Source organism: Haliotis asinina, chromosome 11 (genome assembly GCF_037392515.1).
Source record: "Haliotis asinina isolate JCU_RB_2024 chromosome 11, JCU_Hal_asi_v2, whole genome shotgun sequence".
NCBI classification, from domain to species: domain Eukaryota; kingdom Metazoa; phylum Mollusca; class Gastropoda; order Lepetellida; family Haliotidae; genus Haliotis; species Haliotis asinina.
Window position 1 is genome coordinate 54,018,165 of NC_090290.1, and position 19,820 is coordinate 54,037,984.

At 42.1% G+C, this 19,820-nt stretch overlaps 3 protein-coding genes across 4 annotated transcripts in view; 1 reads left to right on the plus strand and 2 right to left on the minus strand.

Moving 5' to 3' along the window:
• LOC137255252 (large ribosomal subunit protein eL27) overlaps nucleotides 1-19,820 on the plus strand; it is a 271,307-nt gene that overhangs the window by 47,561 nt on the left and 203,926 nt on the right. The gene's annotated exons all lie outside the window — the stretch shown is intronic.
• LOC137255657 (bcl-2-like protein 2) overlaps nucleotides 1-19,820 on the minus strand; it is a 73,942-nt gene that overhangs the window by 33,466 nt on the left and 20,656 nt on the right. The window contains exon 1 of one of the 2 annotated variants that reach the window (XR_010954527.1): nucleotides 56-95. The exons of the other annotated variant lie outside the window; for it this stretch is intronic. The gene's annotated coding sequence lies outside the window, so the exon portion shown is untranslated. Of the gene's footprint in view, nucleotides 1-55; nucleotides 96-19,820 lie in introns of those variants that run through there. 2 annotated transcript variants of the gene reach the window in all.
• Nucleotides 7,604-19,820, minus strand: part of LOC137255604 (ATP-dependent RNA helicase DHX8-like) — a 30,666-nt gene continuing 18,449 nt past the window's right edge. The window contains exons 12-22 of the mRNA XM_067793043.1: nucleotides 19,088-19,269; nucleotides 18,042-18,236; nucleotides 17,246-17,431; nucleotides 16,653-16,739; nucleotides 15,525-15,648; nucleotides 14,693-15,015; nucleotides 11,067-11,360; nucleotides 10,603-10,731; nucleotides 10,092-10,288; nucleotides 9,456-9,635; nucleotides 7,604-9,026 (exon numbers count right to left, since the gene is read on the minus strand). Coding sequence (XP_067649144.1) covers nucleotides 8,789-9,026; nucleotides 9,456-9,635; nucleotides 10,092-10,288; nucleotides 10,603-10,731; nucleotides 11,067-11,360; nucleotides 14,693-15,015; nucleotides 15,525-15,648; nucleotides 16,653-16,739; nucleotides 17,246-17,431; nucleotides 18,042-18,236; nucleotides 19,088-19,269 — 2,135 coding nt within the window. The 3' untranslated portion in view covers nucleotides 7,604-8,788. The remainder of the gene's footprint in view (nucleotides 9,027-9,455; nucleotides 9,636-10,091; nucleotides 10,289-10,602; nucleotides 10,732-11,066; nucleotides 11,361-14,692; nucleotides 15,016-15,524; nucleotides 15,649-16,652; nucleotides 16,740-17,245; nucleotides 17,432-18,041; nucleotides 18,237-19,087; nucleotides 19,270-19,820) is intronic.

The window sequence follows — 19,820 nt, forward strand, 5'->3', positions numbered from 1 at the left end:
TTGGAAATCATTAGGTCAGCTGTGGAGGAGTGAACAAGGCACATAACAGTCTTACCTGTAAAGCCAATATGTCTCGCGACGTGTGGGTTAAACTTCGGTCCAGGTACACAGGTGTCGTGTTCGGAGCACAATGGTAATGGCATAACCCTTTCAAGCTGACACCTTTATACAAGCTGTTCTGGAAAACCCTGCACGGTATGTATAAACCAACGAATAGGGCCAGTGGCAATGATTTGTGCATTGTTTTGAAACTTGTTTAAACCCGGAAATCTGATCATAACTGTTTGAGCTACACGTCAGGTCGACACCCGCTTATCACCGCTAACCGATTACAGTGTCAAATAAAAAAGATTGATGAGTGAGTGAGTGGGTTGGTAGGTGGGTGGGTAGGTGGGCAAGTGAGTGAATTAGGCTACCTTGAGGTCTCTAACACAGCGGGGACACCTAAGCGATGGCTGTTTACACGCTAACATCAACAGGTCATGAATGAAACCAACGCTATCCTTCGATCGAGATGGGGAGGTACTGCCACCCCGACAATCGGGTAAATTTCTCGGTTTTAGACCCGTCTAGCAAGTTGCCTTGGCACAACATTTTACCCATGCAACTTTCAATCAGATAAGCGAAACGGTGGCAGTATGTGATTAAATCTGGGCTTAACCTACTCCACCACGCACATGAAACCGATAGTGACCCAACTGCTGGTGATATCAGGACGCCCCGGGTATGACCGACATGTAAGCCGAAAGTACGTGCATTTGTCCCAGGGCATGTTAACATGGATATGTAGGTATTCAATAATTGGTTTTTCCCCATGTTTATCCTCGGCCACTTTAATACGTTATTTATAGTGTTTTAGTATTCTTAAAACATCCTGGTCTTTCAACACGTTGTATGTGTTAGGTAAAAGACTGAATTAGAACCAAATACACGGTCTAGCACGTCACCACCGGGGGATGGTTCTTCTCCCTATGTTTTCACTGAGGTATGTGTAGCGGAGTTGAGGAAGGGAAGAATTCCAAATCAGGACGTCCTTCAACCATATAGAACACGATGAGTGAGTGGGTGAATATAGTTTTTACGCCCCACTCAGTAATAGCCCAGTTATATATATGGCGGCGGTCTGTAAGTAATCTGATCTGGACCAGACAATCCAGTGATCAACAGTGATTGGAAACCGATGACGTGTCAACCAAGTCAGCGAGACTGACCACCCGATCCCGTTAGTCGCCTCTTACGACAAGCATGGGTTACTGAAGAACAATATTCTAACCCGGTTCTTCATGGTTTAGGAACATTTTGATAAAATAATATTGTTATGTTAAATGAGTGAGTTTAGGTTTATTTAGCAGTATTCCAACAATATCATATCCGTGTCATACTTTTGTGTTTATCACGTGCTAATCACTTCCTTACATTGAGCATGCGTAACGAATTCAGGGCAGCCATTGTTGTATGAGGTATGTATGATATGCGCAACACTATTTTGTCGCATATAGTAGCATTTGCATACGCACACAACTTAAGCCGACCGCATGCCTAGCGAGTGCCAGGCGTACGTATTCGGAGCGTATTCCCGATTTACAAAAACGGCGTCTGTTTCAAGCAGTTGTCGGTGACATTCGTAACAGCGTACGCGACAGAGGTATGTGCATCCCCCAAACCATCACACGTAATGGGCCGTACTGTGCGCATGCCTGCGACCTTAAGGCATGCACATATGAGGTGCGTATTGTGCGTACGATTGCGTATGAATGAAATGTCAATGTGTAGCTCAAAAGGAATTCGGATATGTAGAAGTGTGCTTTTACGTGGTACATCAGAAATGGTCTTTACAATGTACCCATGTGGGGAATCGAACCCGGGCCTTCGGCGAATGCCCAAACAGTAGCTCATTCGTTTGGGTGATGAGGACGTCATTTCTCATAAGGAGGATGCTGGAAGCACGTGCAGGATTCAGGCAAATCACGAACTGAACTATGTGTCCCACGTGGGGATTATGTTGAATGATAAGCAGGAACCAGTTTCATCAAACTACGTGATTGAAGTTCTAAGTTTCAGCAACCTCACACATTTCCTGGCTTCAGATGTGGGGTAACCTGATACAATATTGTTTATGACAAGTGTCCCTGTATTGTATTTCTTGAAGTGACAATGGTTATATCGTGAAACCATCCACTCGAGACTCCGGGTGTTCGAAACTCATATAATCAGACACAAAAGGGTTTCGAGATTCGAGAATTTTTTTGTGTGTGTTCATTTATTTTTCCACTGAAGTCAGCATACCAACACCCGAACAAAGTATTCATTTACAGATGTTTTTTTAAGTGTAAAATGTACATTAACAAGTCATTAAATTAGAGAATCCTCTAAAGTTTTGCCTCAATTCTTTGTTGTCAAACAACTTATCATTTTTCCATGACGTACATGAAATAGATGTTTTCTATACTCGAAAGTCATTTGTACCTAACACACCAATTCTTTCGTTTATTTTCAAATGCATATTTTTCGTTTTAGAGGTTTCAGTGAAAGTGAAGTTTTTTCATCTGACCTCTGTATTTCACCTCTGTATAAACTCATATTTTCGGCTTGTTGCTTTATGGCGTGTTCTTCAATGCCATGCTCAACTTCCATTAAGTTAATGACTCGTTAACGCCGACGTAACGATTCGTTTGATGGATCCGAAATTAATGGTACATTAAAGTCAGTTGAAGATTGACGACGCGAAAGTGGATACTTCAAGTCTGATCAAACAGTTTCCTACTTCTGTATCTATTCAATCAGCTCAGTGAACTAAATTACGCAGATGATTTTCTTTCATTTATATATAACTTTAATACGTCTTCAGATATACACAACAGCGCGTCTCGTTGCCCGCCTCGCGTCACTAACCAGCATAACACGCACACACATCAATATCACTCGACAGTCAAACTCCAACTAAACTCGACACACTGAAGTACACAACTCAACACATTGTAGTACACGCCTCAAAACACTAGCGTACTCAGCTCGACCCATTGGGGTGCACAACTCGACACACTGAAGTACACAACTCAACACATTGTAGTACACGCCTCAAAACACTAGCGTACTCAGCTCGACCCATTGGGGTGCACAACTCGACACACTGAAGTACACAACTCAACACATTGTAGTACACGCCTCAAAACACTAGCGTACTCAGCTCGACACTTTGAAGTACACAACTCAACACATTGGGGTACACAACTCGACACACTTAAGTACGGACCGCTAAACACTGAAGTACTCAACTCGACACTTTGAAGAACACAACTCGAGACACTGAAGTACACAGCTCGACCCAATGAAGTAAACAAGCCGATACATTGAAGTACTCAACTCGACACACTGAAGTACACAACGTGACACATTGAGGTACACAACTCGACACATTGAAGTACTCAAGTCGACACATTGAGGTACACATCACTACACACTGACGTACTCATCTCGTCAAACATACCAGATCCCCCAACACACACGTACAGCACTATACTGCGCTCCACGTCATGTTGTTGATGGGACACAATGCACATAGGACATCAAACGAACACGCAAACATAATGGAAAACTACAAAGCACACTTTATTCTAAACCTATCGCTGATTTGTAACGACAGCCGGAAGATATATATATACCCTGCACCAAATCTCGGCCCACATCATAAAACACTAAAATACAAAAACACAACATGCAACATACTTGTGTCATTAGATGAAAATGATATTGCACGCATACAAGTCGTGACACAAGGGCAATCGGTGTTGCGATCCGACAGAATTCTCTTGAGGAAGAAGGAACCGCGTGCCTGTCATTGGCCAACAATCAGTCTAGTGTTGACTAATCGAGTGTATACATGAAGCAGTACTGCTCCTAGGAAGCCTCATTATCAGTTTTGGAAAACACGCTTTTGTGGTAGTTACGAATCTCAATTTGATGCCAATTTCGGAAATGTGTAAGATAATTATTTCACGAACAATCGATTGTAAACAGCAGCCCCTGGGGGTGGCGCCTGACGGAGTATGGATGTTGCCACAGTCGCGTTTTTCCTTCATACGCTATCCCCGTGAACATAAGGTGCAATAAAGTCTTCTTCTCAACGTAAGTTTTATTGAGATCATCGACCCCGTGGTCCACAGTCAACGAATTTGAAAGAGTGGATACATCTGGTAACTGGAAGCAAGTAGACGCGTAGATCGGGTGTTAGCTTGTCACTCATGAGACCCGGGTTCGTGACGTCACAATGCTTCATTATCACAATAATCCGAAAGGCGGCTCGGTTGTGACAAGGGCACCTTCACGCAGGAGTAGTGTAAATACGATTTTAGTAGAAGCTTCATAAATTATTAAAAGGCCTTTTCACTGTTACTCAATACGTTGGTCACTCCAAGTCATTTAAAGACGCTGGATGGTTTCCTACTTAAACTCTATGATTACCCGGCCCTGCGAAACAATTTGAAAACTGAATCACACGCTGTGTCGATGGCGGAATGACAACCCTGTTGAACGCTATTCTTTGGCATCAGACAACCTCATGGACTGTCGTCGTCTCCAGCATTGCAGGGATTTCATTTTGAGACTGTAGAAAATTAGTCACTGTCACTCAGAGCTATGAATGTATAGATGTTAACATGGGTATTTGATGTTCTTAGTCGCTTAAGACATGTATCCTTTGATTAGGACGTTGAATAAGTTTACCTAGTCTCTCGGTATTCTTCGGGGTACCTGGTTCACAGAGGATATCTTGTCAAATTGACTTGACGATCTGTCCATCAACCGCTAGTAAATATTCAGGTGTTAAACATCATAACTCACACCTAAGATCCCATAGTGTCGTAACGTTACACACAGTCTGTGGCAGTGTGTGACATAGCCACAGGCCCACAAACTTGAGGATAGTAAATATCCAGTCGGTTCAGCAATTCTCCAGTCACTGGCCCAAATAGCTAGTGCATTTTCATGGAGTCATTTTGTAAATATAGGAGTCTTTCCGACTTGTTAGGTTTACAGTACACTTTTAAATCTTGCAAGATTATGGCCAGCTGAATTATTAGTGAATTATATCAACTTGCAACTTATTTCGCAAACTGGACTGTGTTAGTTTGAATGAAGATGAGAGCATGTTGTAGTGTTGCCATGATCTGCGATCTTCACCAACCCCTGCCATTTTAACTCTGTCAGTTTTACCCAAACGAAACATCAGGATCATAAAAGTTGTTTTGGCATGAGAGTCCAAGTGCTGGGAGTTTCATGATTTAGATAAGATTTTAAAGGGATAATAACCAGAAATGGACTTACACATTGTACCCATCTGGGTAATCGAACCCTGGTCTTCAAAGTGGCGAGGTTACCGCCCTCAGCAGCAGCAGAGTCTAGAAGTTCCATAACATATTTATAACACTCCCGTCCACAATATCCCACCGTTAAGCACCAGCAGGGTCTGTTAAAGGCTGTTATTCTATAATGTACGTATGTTATATCAGCAATATCAATCAACCTATTGACTATCACCTTCATGGCAGAGTGTACGAGGACCTGTTATTGATATGTATGAAACATCAAATCTAGCTTATTGTCACGAGTTCTTTGAATTACATTACCATGTTTGTAAACAGCTGGGACCCAATCGACTGGTGTTGATGTGCATGTGGTTATTCGTGTGGAAAGTATCATTTTAAGCTCACGCAATGCCGACTTATTTACACTGATTCTGTGTAAAAAGTCAACTGAGGAAAATACAGATTAAAATCTACATACCATATCGAATACGCTGACATCTGGTTGAACGTTTAAGGTCACATCTGACAATATTCCAGTTCAATAACTGAGATAACACAAAATAACTGAATCTGAACAATCCACTGACCAGCGATCAACAACATGTGTCATGACTCTCCTTCTAAGTGCCGAGTCTGAGCATCCAATCTACTTTCCTGTTACCACCACGGAAAGTTTCCCTGGACCAGAAATACCCACCATAGGACTCCAACAGTTTCCTTTAGTGTTTGTGTGGTTCATACACCTTAAACTCGGCAAATCCCTGCCGAGAGCCGCGATGCGGCCCTCTACAATCAAGACATAATCGAGAGCCGTGATGCGGTCACAGGCAAGACATAACCTAGTCGAGAGCCGTGATGCGGTCCTATACAGGCAAGACATCGCCTAGCTAAGAGCCGCAATGTGGTCCTATGCAGGCAAGACATGACCCAGCCTAGCCGAGAGCCGCGATGCGGTCCCCAACAGTCAAGACACCACCTAGCCGAGAGCCGCGATGCGGTCCTATGCAGGCAAGACACGACCCAGCCTAGCCGAGAGCCGCGATGCGGTCCCCCACAGTCAAGACACCACCTAGCCGAGAGCCGCGATGCGGTCCTATGCAGGCAAGACATGACCCAGCCTAGCCGAGAGCCGCGATGCGGTCCTATGCAGGCAAGACACGACCCAGCCTTGCTGAGAGCCGCGATGCGGTCCCACACAGTCAAGACACCACCTAGCCGAGAGCCGCGATGCGGTCCTATGCAGGCAAGATATGACCCTGCATCGCACTATATAGGACCGCGTCGCGGATCACGGCTATCAAAATCTTGTCTGCGAGGCGACCAACGGATAGGGTGGTCAGACTGCTAACTTAAGTGAATGTCATCTTATCCCTACTCCGTAGATTAATACTGCCGATCTCTTAGTCTGTCTCACGGTCCCTGAACCACATTATTTTCCCCACTGCCTAGCAGTCCCTACTTTGCTCAGGCTCTATATGAAGCAAGTCTAGATTTCCCCTGGTTCTGAAACTGGTTGACATTGGGCTCCTTTTCAATATATATTTTTTCAGAGACTAAGCTTTAGTCTATCAATCTCTCTATACCCAGAGCCAGTGTCAATTATTTACACATTTTCTTCTAACCCGTTCGTTTTGGTATGACAGCCAGAATCAAACCTCCCACCTTCACCTATGTCTAGTAAATAAGGAATCAGTGTGCTAGGGGACAGAATATGGGAGACACCAGCTCAGTCACCTTGTTGATTGCATAGGGCCTCTAACTGTTTTACCTATTTATAATGCAACACTGGATATAATGCCAACATTTGTCCAGAAGGAAGAATGGCCAGTGAATACCGTATATCAACCAGGTGGTCACCTGCATTTCCTAGAGCTGGATGTACTGGTTACTTAGAACCGGCTTGGAAAACACACCTCATATGTTTGTCTGCCTCTTAACAAATCATATACACAAAGTCTATAAATTCACCCTTCCAAGATTCTCATATTCAACAGAGCACAGCAATATTACCACTCTATCATACACTAAACAGACCTGACTGTCCATATGGACAGTGTTTGTGATTCAGTCATCCCGAGTGTTATCCAGAAGTGATTCCTAGATATTGTCTATGTTTAAAAATGTAGGTAATCACAAACATTTTGGGTGTTCGGTTTACTGTCAAAATATCCCAGGTACTGTCCCATGTTTGTCATTCCACACCACCAAGACATTTTGCAGCTTCACTGTACACTTCTGAATAAACCTATAAGAGTTGTCTCCCCTGAAATGGTTCCTATTAAATCAGAGCATCACAGTCATACTATGTACATGTTTTTATTCAGCATTTTTATGACAAGTATTAATCTTACAGTTGTAGATGATCTGATGTAGATAGATATAAACAGAGAAGTGAGATGGGTTTGATGCCACACATATTACAGTCAGTCTGTTGTTGGAGGCAGGCACTTAGCACTGTGAGCAACACCTGTCACACAAGACAGCTCTGCCAGGTGATATTGTCACATTGCAGTGCCTACGGAGTTGTCCCACTCCACATTCAACATTATTCCAGCTATATGGAAACATCTGTAAATAGCAAAATCTGATCAAAGTAATCCAGTGGCTGATATTGTTTTTTTGTTTTGAACATATTTTATCGTCCACATATGAGACAAAGTTTTAGGGCTCCAAGAACATCAGTCATAGTCACCTTCTTCCTGACTGAGGTTATGAGAACTGATTCACCCCATCAGTTAAAGCTGACACATGAACAACTAAGTTGCCAAGCTTGATTTTAAAGTGGCACTGCTGACATTTACTGTGGAAAGGTTAGGATCAAATCTTACCCAAATACCATGTGGTCAAATTCTCACTATGAATGAAGCTAACACAGGTAAGATGGACAGGTACATAAAAACATTACTCCTCTACATAAAATACTATGTACAGCTTAGTAAAACACCTGCTTCATGATATCAGTTTTACACACAAGTAAAATTTGTTTTAAACAACAGCAAATTCAAACTTTTTGTTTCCATGATCCTCTCATGATTTTCAAATTGTTGTTGTCATATCTATATCACATTCCACAAGAGTCTGCATCTACCACAGTCTGCAGACTGGGAAGAACTCCTGTAACTGATGCTTCGTGTGACAGGTAGCTGTGTGACAAAGGAGAAAACCTGTCGCTTTTGGGGGGCATATGGTGTGAAATGTTTGTTTACATAGCTTCAACATTATAACATATTCTGAAGCACACCCTGGTCAGGCATGCTTTTGGGCTTTTTCAGGAAGTACAAGACATTAAAGTGTGTCACAAACGATCCTCATCAAAATATGTCTTCAGCACTTCAGCAATATGTTGGGTCCTATCCAGAGGTCAGTTTGAAGTATTCTCAACTAAACACATTATATAGCAAATCAGTGACTCGTCTCCTGTTTAAAGCCCAACCAAACATAGACAAAAGGTCTTGATAGTGAGATGAGCAATGACAGCTAAGTCCCTAGAAGGTGACTTTAGTGTGGAACTTCCTGAACGCTCGTGAGATTCTCCACTGGTTGGGTTCCTCATACTTGTTGTACAAGGGCTCGATCTTCTGCTGCTTCTTCTGCCGACTCAGCTTGGTAGGGTCAGAGAACTTGAAGAACTTGGAGGCAAACTCCACCAGCCACTTGGGATCGATGGCAGTGACTTCCCTCATGTACTCCTTGGTGGTGAGGACCAGCTCATGATACACAACCCTGGAAGTGGAAAATACGGACACTCAGGACTAACATAACACTTCGGAGTCTAGCAATATCACAACAGGGGCACACCAGAAATGGGCTTAACACATTGTATCCATGTGTGGAATCAAACCCAGGTCTTCAGCATGATGAGCAAACACATTAACCAATAGGCTACCTCACCGCCCCTTCATATCCTTGAAGGATGGCTTTGAAGATATGGACACAGGGGTAGAGCGACCGTGAGGAGGCAGTGTTATAGAACTTGAGTACTAGACATTTGTGCAGGATACTTCAAACTTTTCAGGACAAAAAAACATGCCACCAGACGTAAGCTGATTATCAGATCACACAAATTATTCAATACATGACACAAAGGGACATAACTCTTACCAGACTCTCTGAACACAGGTAACAGAACGCTCTGACATGTGATGGACTTACCAGTCTGGCTGTCTGTTGAAGAGGGCGCTGGAAGGATGGATGTACACCACCTGACTGTCTACGATTGTCCTGTAGCCTTCCTGAGGGTCCTTCTTGGCTGCATTACGGAAGAAGCCGGAACAGATGGCCTTCTGTACCCGTGCAGTGTTCTTCCCACACGACACTACATCCAGCTTATGTCTGTATGCAGAAAATAGAGAAGTAATTTCAAACAATTTCACCCTAAAGATGATTTGATGCACATAGTACAACAATTCCGTCCATTAACCAGCCTCTTAGGACCAAAATTGCCCCCTGCTTTCGAGATTGATATGTCAAACATTTGATGGTAATACACAGGTCAATCATGTCCTCTAGAGTAATCCTCTAGTTACAGCTCCAGAATGTACAACAATAGCTCCCATACGTCACTTTAACACAAATCAAATGTAGCATTTATACAGCTTGTGGAAAATAATCTTAGCCCTAAAACTAATTAAATGCAGGATATTTTCTGACTCTGCTAAGAATGAAATTTGGAACTTTCCCTGACGTGACCTCACAGTTCTCTGATTTAATCCTATCTAAGACAGTCACAGAACTCTCATCAGCTTATCAATCAAGCTAGGTCACTATTTCTTGAGAGAAGGGTCAAACCTGTCCATGATTCCCAACATCTGTTTGCGGACGTCCTGCGCCCGTTTCAGTGTCCGAATCTGTACAAAGTTCTCGTAGCACCATGGGCTGGCAAACCTGTTGTTCTTCCAGGAATTGTACACGGCCAACAGTGTCAAATGGTCGCCCTCTGGCTGGTGGAACTTGGCCTTCTTCTGATCAGCGATTGCCTGCTTGTCCTGTGAATGTTTGGATAAAATTGTGATGGGCGATGGACATCAAGTTTAGTTATCCCAACTGACCAGTTCCATTTGAGAGTTATAATTCTACTTCCAAATGCTGCAATCGTGCTAATCATTGGAACTGAATAACACTGAAAGAAAATGTCAAAATTTTGCAATTATTTGTAGCAAGCCTTCTTTCTTGTTCAAGCAGGACAAAGCACAAACTCTAAGGACTTGTGAAATAAGGTTTATGTTAGTCGTCCATTCAGCTAATAGAAGAAATAAACAATGTCTTCCAAACCATCCACCTTGCATCCCTCATTCCTTACCTTGGGTCTGTAGAAGACGTTCTGTACAGACAACATGGAGACAATGGTGAGGATCTCGTCACTGCAGGTGAGGTGGACGGACATGATCAACATCTTGGACAGCATGGGCTCCAGGGGAAACTCCGCCATCTGCGGGAATAATGATTACCATCAATCATCAACTTGTTTGTTGTTTAATGTTACACTCTGCAATATTCCAGCAAATTCAGAGTTGTCTGTAAAATTAATTACATCTGAACTGGACAATCCAGTGACTGACATCATATGCAGGAAAGTAACATCATCTGCATCAATCTACACCTCTGTGATATCACCGAGCCTTACTGCCCAATCCTGTCAGTTGCCTCTTATGACACTAATAGGCTGCTGAAAATCAATTTTAACTGGGATCTTCACAGGTCATTGTAAGGTAAGAGCAGCTGATACGAGCAAAACCAGCAGTATCTGATGTAATGTCCACCCACCCTCCTGCCAAGCCTTGTCAACAAGCCTTCATCGTCCAGCGCACTAAGGGCATGTAGCTGCTCCATGGCCGATATCAATGTCTGCATTGGAGGCGCGTCCATGAAGTCGAAGGACAGGAGGTCATTGATGCCCATTGCCTTCAAGGACAGCACAGTGGAGGCCAAGTTGGTGCGCTGGATCTCAGGGACATTGGTGGGCAGCATCTCGTCTCGGTAGGCACGCTCCGTGTACAGGCGATAGCACTTCCCTGGACCTGTCCGCCCAGCTCGGCCTGCTCGCTGCTTGGCCTGAGCCTGTAAAGTACGGAAGAATTATGTTAATGTGCATTACAACAGGTTACAATGTTTGAGTCAACAGTTTGTTACATTTGTGTAATGTGTTTTAATGCTATCATGTTAGTACAATGTCTTGTAATGGTTTGTTACCTTTATTACAATGTGTAAGTGTGTGGCAATGTTTGTTTTATGTTTATTGCAATGTTTTGCTATGTTTATTTCGGCATTTTACTACATTTGTTTATACTTCTTTTGATGTGTTTAGATGCTTGCTTTAATGGGTATCAGGTGTCCTCCCATTACACAGACAGGCAGTTTGCAGACACCTTAACACAACAACAATTACGGTTCAATGAACAGATTAGCAAGTACCTGTTACCTAAACATTATAATGGAATAGTCAAAACAAAAACACAAGGAAAATATCAATGTCTATTTGATAACAAGGATAAAAAATTTTCAAACAACACTTACATAATAGTATCACAACAGCTTCAAGTACACGAATCTTGCACTAGCAATACTTTATCTGTATTCTTAGATCTAATTTATGATTAGTGATGGCAAGTCCATTTAAGTTCATGTCTTGCTAGCAAAGTCTTATGATGTTGGACACCATATCTAGGAACTCAAGAGAAGTCTTCATGCCGTGGCTAGTGTTGTGATGGTTCTAACGTGACAGAGGGAATCAGGTGTCATAGTCCACCCATATGATGACCATGTACTCCTTGAAGACCTCAATGAGGTCAGAGGCTGGGGAGGAGTCCATGGCATCTAACCTGGTGGCTTGCACCTGATCTTGAGGTTATAAGACAAGGGCAGCTGCTTTCCTCATGTGCCCCTTTACTGCTGGATAATTCTATGCAACTGTGAGACCTAGATCTTGTGCCTTCCTCCACAATTCTTGAGTGGAAGAAGCATCCCTTGGTCTGCATTTGGAAATTCTGTCCCGATGGCCCGAATACTGGCAAGCTCAAATGACATCAATCACTTGTCTCCGTCCAACATCTTCCAAATCCACATCTCAGTGGATGGTAGGTAACGTTTGCATGGTCTTGCGGCGATCTGTACAGGGAGCTGCTGACGCTGGTGAAAGATGGAAGAATGTGTAGGTTGTCTTCCTCCAACCATTACAAGGTCTGTCTCTGTGACATCAGATACTCTCCTCTCAGCACTCCAGCCATAATGATATTGAACATATATGCTTTCACCATTTTATATATATTTTGAGTCAAATTTCAAATTAGTGTATTGATAAAATTAATGAATTAATCCTTGTTCTGTATAAGAGGTTTAAAATACTCATAAGATGTCTCTTCATTCAAAGATCAACTGATACTAAAAATGAGAGAAGACAGATTATCATTAAACGGTGACCAAGTTCTGTATAAACACAGTGACATAGCTCTGTTCCATAGAAATTGATAGTGAAAACTATTTTGAGAAGAAAAAACTGATCATCACTTCATCACAACAAAGTTTTATTTACACACAACCAAACCAAGCTTCTCTATAATGAACCAGTTACAAGCTGAGCCTCATCCACCCACTTGACTGTGGACTGTTCCGTTATATCTGTAGGTGCTGTCCTAATTCACCTTCATGCTCAGAGTATGCCAACTGGCTGGCTGTCAAATGGGAGATAACCGTTTATCGGATGTGTTTTAATGTCTATTACAACATGTTGCAATATTTGTTACAATGTGTATAAAACTTGTTTCTACAATAGATCATAGAACTGTTTCTCCAGTTCTATGATTAGATACATTGCCTGTTATAAGGGTAATGCTATTTTTCAGGGCATTATCATTTTCATTATCATTATCATTTGCAGAAGCCCGAGGTCTTTCATTAACTGCCCAACGAAGGAGGGCAGTTGAAAAGACCGAGGGCTTCTGCAAATGATAATGAGCTGGAAAATAGCGTTCCCGTTATTATAGCTAAAATGAATAGAATTTTTAATAAAATAAGTAAAAACAGCGGCATCGGTTTAGAAGCATTTACTGCCAACAACAAAACGACGGAGGTCACTGACACACATTTTACAAACATAGACACGTAATAGAACAACACAGATGACGTCACTATTGAGAGTGACGACATTCGACTTTGACCTCTGCTCATACTACGAGCCGCCATTGTTTTCAGTGATCAACAACGTTAGACTTCAAGTCGATATTTTCATTGCTGTATGTTGTCATTTATAGTACAATTGTTATGGTTGGTCACAGGCAGGAAAGTGCATAATGGCACAGGCACATGTGACGAATGTGAGCCAGATATATCGTCAATAATGAACCCAAGTTCAAACAAACCGTAGGTGATGAACTTCAACAGTTGAGCTACTTATGATGTCACCTAACAACAGGCTTGATAATGGCCCGTCGTTAAGCATTTTGCGGGCATTATCAAGTTACAGTGGCCCGCTCATTTCTGATAACATGCGGTCGTTTTAACGATAATTCTATCCATTTTAGCTATAATACAATACAATGTGTGTTGAAATGTGTAACAATATTTCAAGCAATGTTTCTTACGATGTTACAACAAATTTCATAGGTTTATGGTTATTTTGATATTTTCCTTCTATTTCTAATATAGAGGCCACCTCAATGTTAACTTATTAACACTAGAATATAGCCCAGGATTCCTAGACTCTCAAGATCCATTTTGATTACTGTATTGGGGCATTAGGATGTCACACAGATGTTTCATGCTGAACCTTGTGAACATACCATGTTAATGCAGTGAGTGAGTGAGTGAGTGAGTGAGTGAGTGAGTGAGTGAGTGAGTGAGTGAGTGAGTGAGTGAGTGAGTGAGTGAGTGAGTGAGTGAGTGAGTGAGTGAGTGAGTGAGTGAGTACATATTTATTGGATCATACTAACAGCTTTATCTAGTTTAGGGGACTGTTTTATTGTTTTCCTTAGATAAAACTATCCATTATGATATGAGAATGCAGAGGAAGACGTATTTCAAATAACCAAAAGTCATTTAACAAAGCATAAAAACTGCATCAAATCATAAAGAAGGTGTTCACATTATTTTTTAAAGAGTATTGATTTCTTGTCATTAGTTCGGTATTTGTAAGATGAAAGATCTCAAAACAAACTGTTACCAAACATAAATGCCAACATGATAATCAGTATTTCATTAGTACTCAGGCTGCTGATCCTAGATTGTCTGGTCCAAACTTGACAAATAACAGACCACAGCCACATACCTGGAACTGCTGAGTTCAGCATTAAATACCAACCAATTCAACCCATCATTAATAGTACATAAATTCCATGTAATCAGTAATACTGAAAATAAGCGTCATCATCTTCAATTCCCCATCGCGCCCCACATACCTGAGAGATGGGTGTGACAATCAGCTGATCCATACCAGTCTTGGAGTTGTACACCTTCTGTTTCACAAAGCCAGGATCAACAACATAATAGATGCCATCAATTGTCAGCGACGTCTCAGCAATGTTGGTTGCTATGACAACCTTTCTGGATCCAGGTGGCGCTGGTTCGAAGATCCTGGTCTGCATCTCGCTGGGCAGGGCGCTGTACACAGGGAGAATGATGAGGTCCGGCACCTCGGGTCCCATTGCTTTCATCCTCTCATACAGGATCTCACAGGCAGAGTCGATCTCTTCCTGACCAGTGAGGAACAGCAGGATGTCACCTGTCAGGTACAGTGCATGAGTGAGTGAGTGAGTATGGTCTTAAGCCACTTTTAGCAATATTCCATCAATATCATGGTAAGGGACACCAGAAATGGACTTCACACATTGTACCAACATTGGGAATACATAGACAGTGAGTCATCCGGGTGGAAATAGATGCATGACAGAGGAAAGGAAAAAAGTATACAGCTAGTCATTCTGTTGCACCTGTCGCAATCTTTTTGTGGGTCAAATGTGTCTAAGTGTAATCATTAAGTCATCCCTACGCTGGACCAGGACCTCTCTTAGCACTAAAATAGTCATAAGTTATTGATAACATATGGAACTCACAATTTTCTTAGCGCTAAGAGTGCTTTGAAAATATCATTTGCATGTTCTGTCAGATGTATATGTGTGTAATCAGCCAGTAACCATTACCTGCAGACAGGTGTGTGTGACCTCATGTGGAGGTGAGTCTATGTGTAATTGCTAAGTCAGCACTACTTTTGGCAGGTGTGTGGGCTCTCACCTGGAGGTTCCGTCAGGTGTATCTGCATGACGGTGATCATGGATGCGTCCAGGTAGTCGGTCTCTGCCTCTTTGGTGTACAGAGTCTCCACAGGGTATGTCCGACCAGGGATCGTAAAGATTGGCTGCAGACAAGTGAATCAATAGCAGTTACTGTTGAATGACTGTTGCCAGAAATGTTACAGCTGTATGGTTGAAGGAAGCAATGTTACAGATGTATGACTGAAGGAAGCAGCAATGTTACAGCTGTATGACTGTGGCCAGCAAATGTTACAGCTGCATGGTTGTAGGCAGCAATGCTGCAACTGTATGACTACAGCCATAAGTGTTACAGCTGTGTGATTACAGCCAGCAGTGTTACAGCTGTATGACTGTAGCCAGCAAATGTTACAGCTGTATCGCTGCAGTCATTAGTGTTACAGCTGTATGACTGTAGCACCACTGTTACATCTGTAAGACTATGGCCAGAAATAATACAGCTGTATGTAGGTAGGAAGATATGTCATAGCTCTATAACTGTAGGAAGATATTTCATGGCTGTATGTCTGTATGAAGGCAGGGACCTCATTCCACAAAGTCATATTAGCACAATGATAATCTAATGTTTGTTAAAATATTATGATCAATGTGTACAACAGTCATACAATGGTTGCATTGTGGGTGTTGTCCTGTGTCAGTGATACAACAGCACTTACATCACAGTAGTAGACAGAATGTTCCGAAATCAAGGTGGAAACAAACAACCAAGTTACAAAAACTTGTTCACATCTCACCTGGTTCCTACATCAAACAAAGGGTCTGGACCTGTAGGCTCTAACTACTGGGCTGTATTGTCTTAGAGTGAGTGAGTGAGTTTAGCATTACGCCGCAATCAGTAATATTCCAGCTATATGGCAGCAGTCTGTAAATAATCGAGTTTGGACGAGACAATCCAGTGATCAACAACATGAGCATCGATCTGCACAATTGGGAACTGATGACATGTGTCAACCAATTCAGAGGGTCTGACCACCCGATCACGTTAGTTGCCTCTTTTGACAAGCATAGTCGCCTTTTATGGTAAGCATGGGTTGCTGAAGGCATATTCTACCCTGGGACCTTCACGGGTCATCTTAGAGTGAGGACTTACAGCTTCAAAGAAGTACTGCGAGAATTTGACAGCATCAAGGGTGGCTGATGTTACTATCAACTTCAACTCTGGCCTTTTCTTCACTGCCTGTAAGACAAAACATCACCTTCGTATTATTGTTTCAAATTGTCACACAAAAGTCATAAGACTCATACTGTACATATGGTAGAGGTGAACTTATCCTCACAGACAGCAGTATTTCAGTTATCATCAGCAGGGGACCACAGGAATGGCATTCACAACCTGAACATGTGGCCAAATGAGACTATGGGACTCCCTTCATCATCCCAAAACACATCCTCAGGATAATCATAACCTCAAGCTCACATAAGTTGTTTCCATTACTAACAACAGTTATATCACAATCTTCACAAAATCTGTATTCACACACCCCAATGTGTCCCAGCACAATTTCTTCAATAAAAACATCAAAAAGTAATTGTAATTAGGGTTGTGTATCTATAAACCAAATGCCTAACCTGACAGTTGTTTCAAGGTATTGTTGATCAGGTCACAACCTCACTCTTAAGGTCATAATGACAGCCCTTATCCAAGGCTCTGAGGTTCCCATGTCACTGTTAATGGTAACTTACAGCTTTCAGAAGTCCAAACAGGACATCCGTATGGATAGTTCTCTCGTGGGCTTCGTCCAACATGATGATGGAGTACTGGACAAGGTCGGGGTCAATCAGACACTCTCGCAGCAGCATACCGTCCGTCATGTACTTGATCTTCGTTTCTGGGCTAGTGCAGTCCTCAAAACGTATGGTGTAACCAACCTGAACAAACACAGTCAGGACAAGTTAACAGTTGACTCCCACCGATACTGGAGTCAAATCAGCAGCTTGTTTGATGTTTAACAAAGCATCTGCCAATATTCTGCATGACAGAAGTCTGTAGATAAACAAGTCAAGACCAGACATTCCAGTGATTGATATCATGAGCACGAACCTACCAACTTGTTATACAATTACCAAGTGAGCAAGTCTGATTACCCATCTCCCTATAGGGTGGGTGGTTAAAGACCTATTCTAACCCTGACCTTACTTCTGCTTGGACTTACATAGAAGATATTTCTACAATGTAGTTTTGATGTTTCTGTAATGAGTGTAAACTGCTTGATCATGTCAAGTCTGCAGAATCAACTGTCTCTTAAATGTGCAGCTGTGGACGTCTCACTTGTCTTCTCATTGTCAACATTTTGACAGAAACAACAGCTGGAAATGTCCGCTAATCACAAAAGAAACAGTCATGAAAATCTAGACAAAAATTGGCAATACTGCCTCTAGAATACTTAATATATTTATTGTTAATATCAGCACTGAGTATTAAGTGTAAACTGATGTGTGACTCTACAAACAAGCACATCAGAACCTGCAGATCACTGACCTCTTGACCGAGACGGCAACCAAACTCCTCTGACACTCTCTTGGCTACAGACATAGCTGCCACTCTCCTGGGCTGTGTACAGCCAATCTTTCCCCGCGTGGTGTAACCAACTTCTGCCAGGTACTGAGTGATTTGAGTGGTCTTCCCAGACCCAGTCTCACCAATAACGATCAGTATCTGGTTGTCATTCACTGCCTGCACAGAAGTGACATCAGTAAGTTTTACAATAACTTCAGTTTGGATCATATGATCTGTGTTCAATATAGAGAATGACATCAAGTTGTTTGGTGTGTTCCTTTACATGATGTCAGCTTCTAAATGCCACTTAAGTTTCCTGGCCCACTTTTCACCAGCTCCTCTTTTCATGTGTAACATTACAACTGCCATTACTCCTATCCAGATCAGAAATTTGTTTACAGTTGAGAATGATTTGAATAATTTTAGAGTCATGCTTAACAACACCCTTAACAATCTCCAGGGTATACATTATGATAAGTCTCAACTTTACCCTGGATGCATCTACATCTTGGCCCGATGAATTTACTTTGCCTCCCTTCGCTGGCTTTTTATCCAATCAGGTCTCTATGCTGAGAAGCTGAGCATACCAATCATGACTCACTTTAGCTTCTTAAATTATCTAACCGATTAAACTTGGCAACACATTTCCCCTGAAATATGAGTTGCACAGCAAACAAACCTTACGAGTGCTATGTTTGTTGACACTGGCAAGTTTGGTGTAATGGCGGTTTAGGTGATTGGCGACTGTGAAAATGTGGAGCCAGCAAAGGGAGGTAATAAAATTACCGGGCTGAGCCAGTGATGCATCCAAGGTATTGTGGGGTTTTAAATAACTCTGGAGATTACTGAGGATGGCTTAAGAAAGACTCACAACAAAGCTATGTCACTGACCAGCATATTAATATGGAGAAGGAACTGTCCACTTAAGAGTCAAGGATGTTGCAAAGTTAAAGACGAAAAGTCCCACTTGATGTGATAAAATACGAACTTCCATTCTTACTCCTCGATGTATCAGCTGAGTGACTTACCTTAGAGAGCTGGTCCTTAAGTTTAAAGATGGGCAGACTCTGCCGCTGTTCCAGGAGGGACTTCTTCTCCTTTTTGCCATATGATGCCTTCGCGCCCCCCGTAATGTGCTTCTTCCACTCGGGGACATCATTCGGAGCCATCCCGACACCACGCATGTTTGCAGCCAGCTTCCGTCCATCACCTGCACACACATTTAAAATCAAACCACCATCCTCAAGTGAGGTCTACCAAGGCCTGCATCAACTGTTTAAAGCTTATTTTACAAAGTTGAGTACATAAAGTATATTACACCTGGGTGCCAGTGAAGATACCTATGTGGAAATACACCCTGGTTTGATAAAGACAAGTCAGAGATGGGCTTCACACACTGAACCCATGTGAGGAATCAAACCAGGGTCTTCAACATGACAACCAGGCACTTTAACTATTAGGCTACACAAATGGCATGTACAGAAGTCAGAGTTGACAGAGTTACAAACTTTGTACTTTTATCAACAAATGTTGATATATTTGCTATCAGAAGACAATAGAGTGAGATTCTATTTATCATCAAAATTCCCCTTCATTTTTTTCCAGTGAAAAATGTACATCTCTGAACAGAGGATGTGCCATTAGATTTTAGTGCAGTGATGTCAAAGCATTGTGATGTTATCAGGTTCATGACATCATAGCATTGTTAGAACATTGTCCAAAATCTACTGTCAAAATGTTATCTCCTAGGAGATATTATTT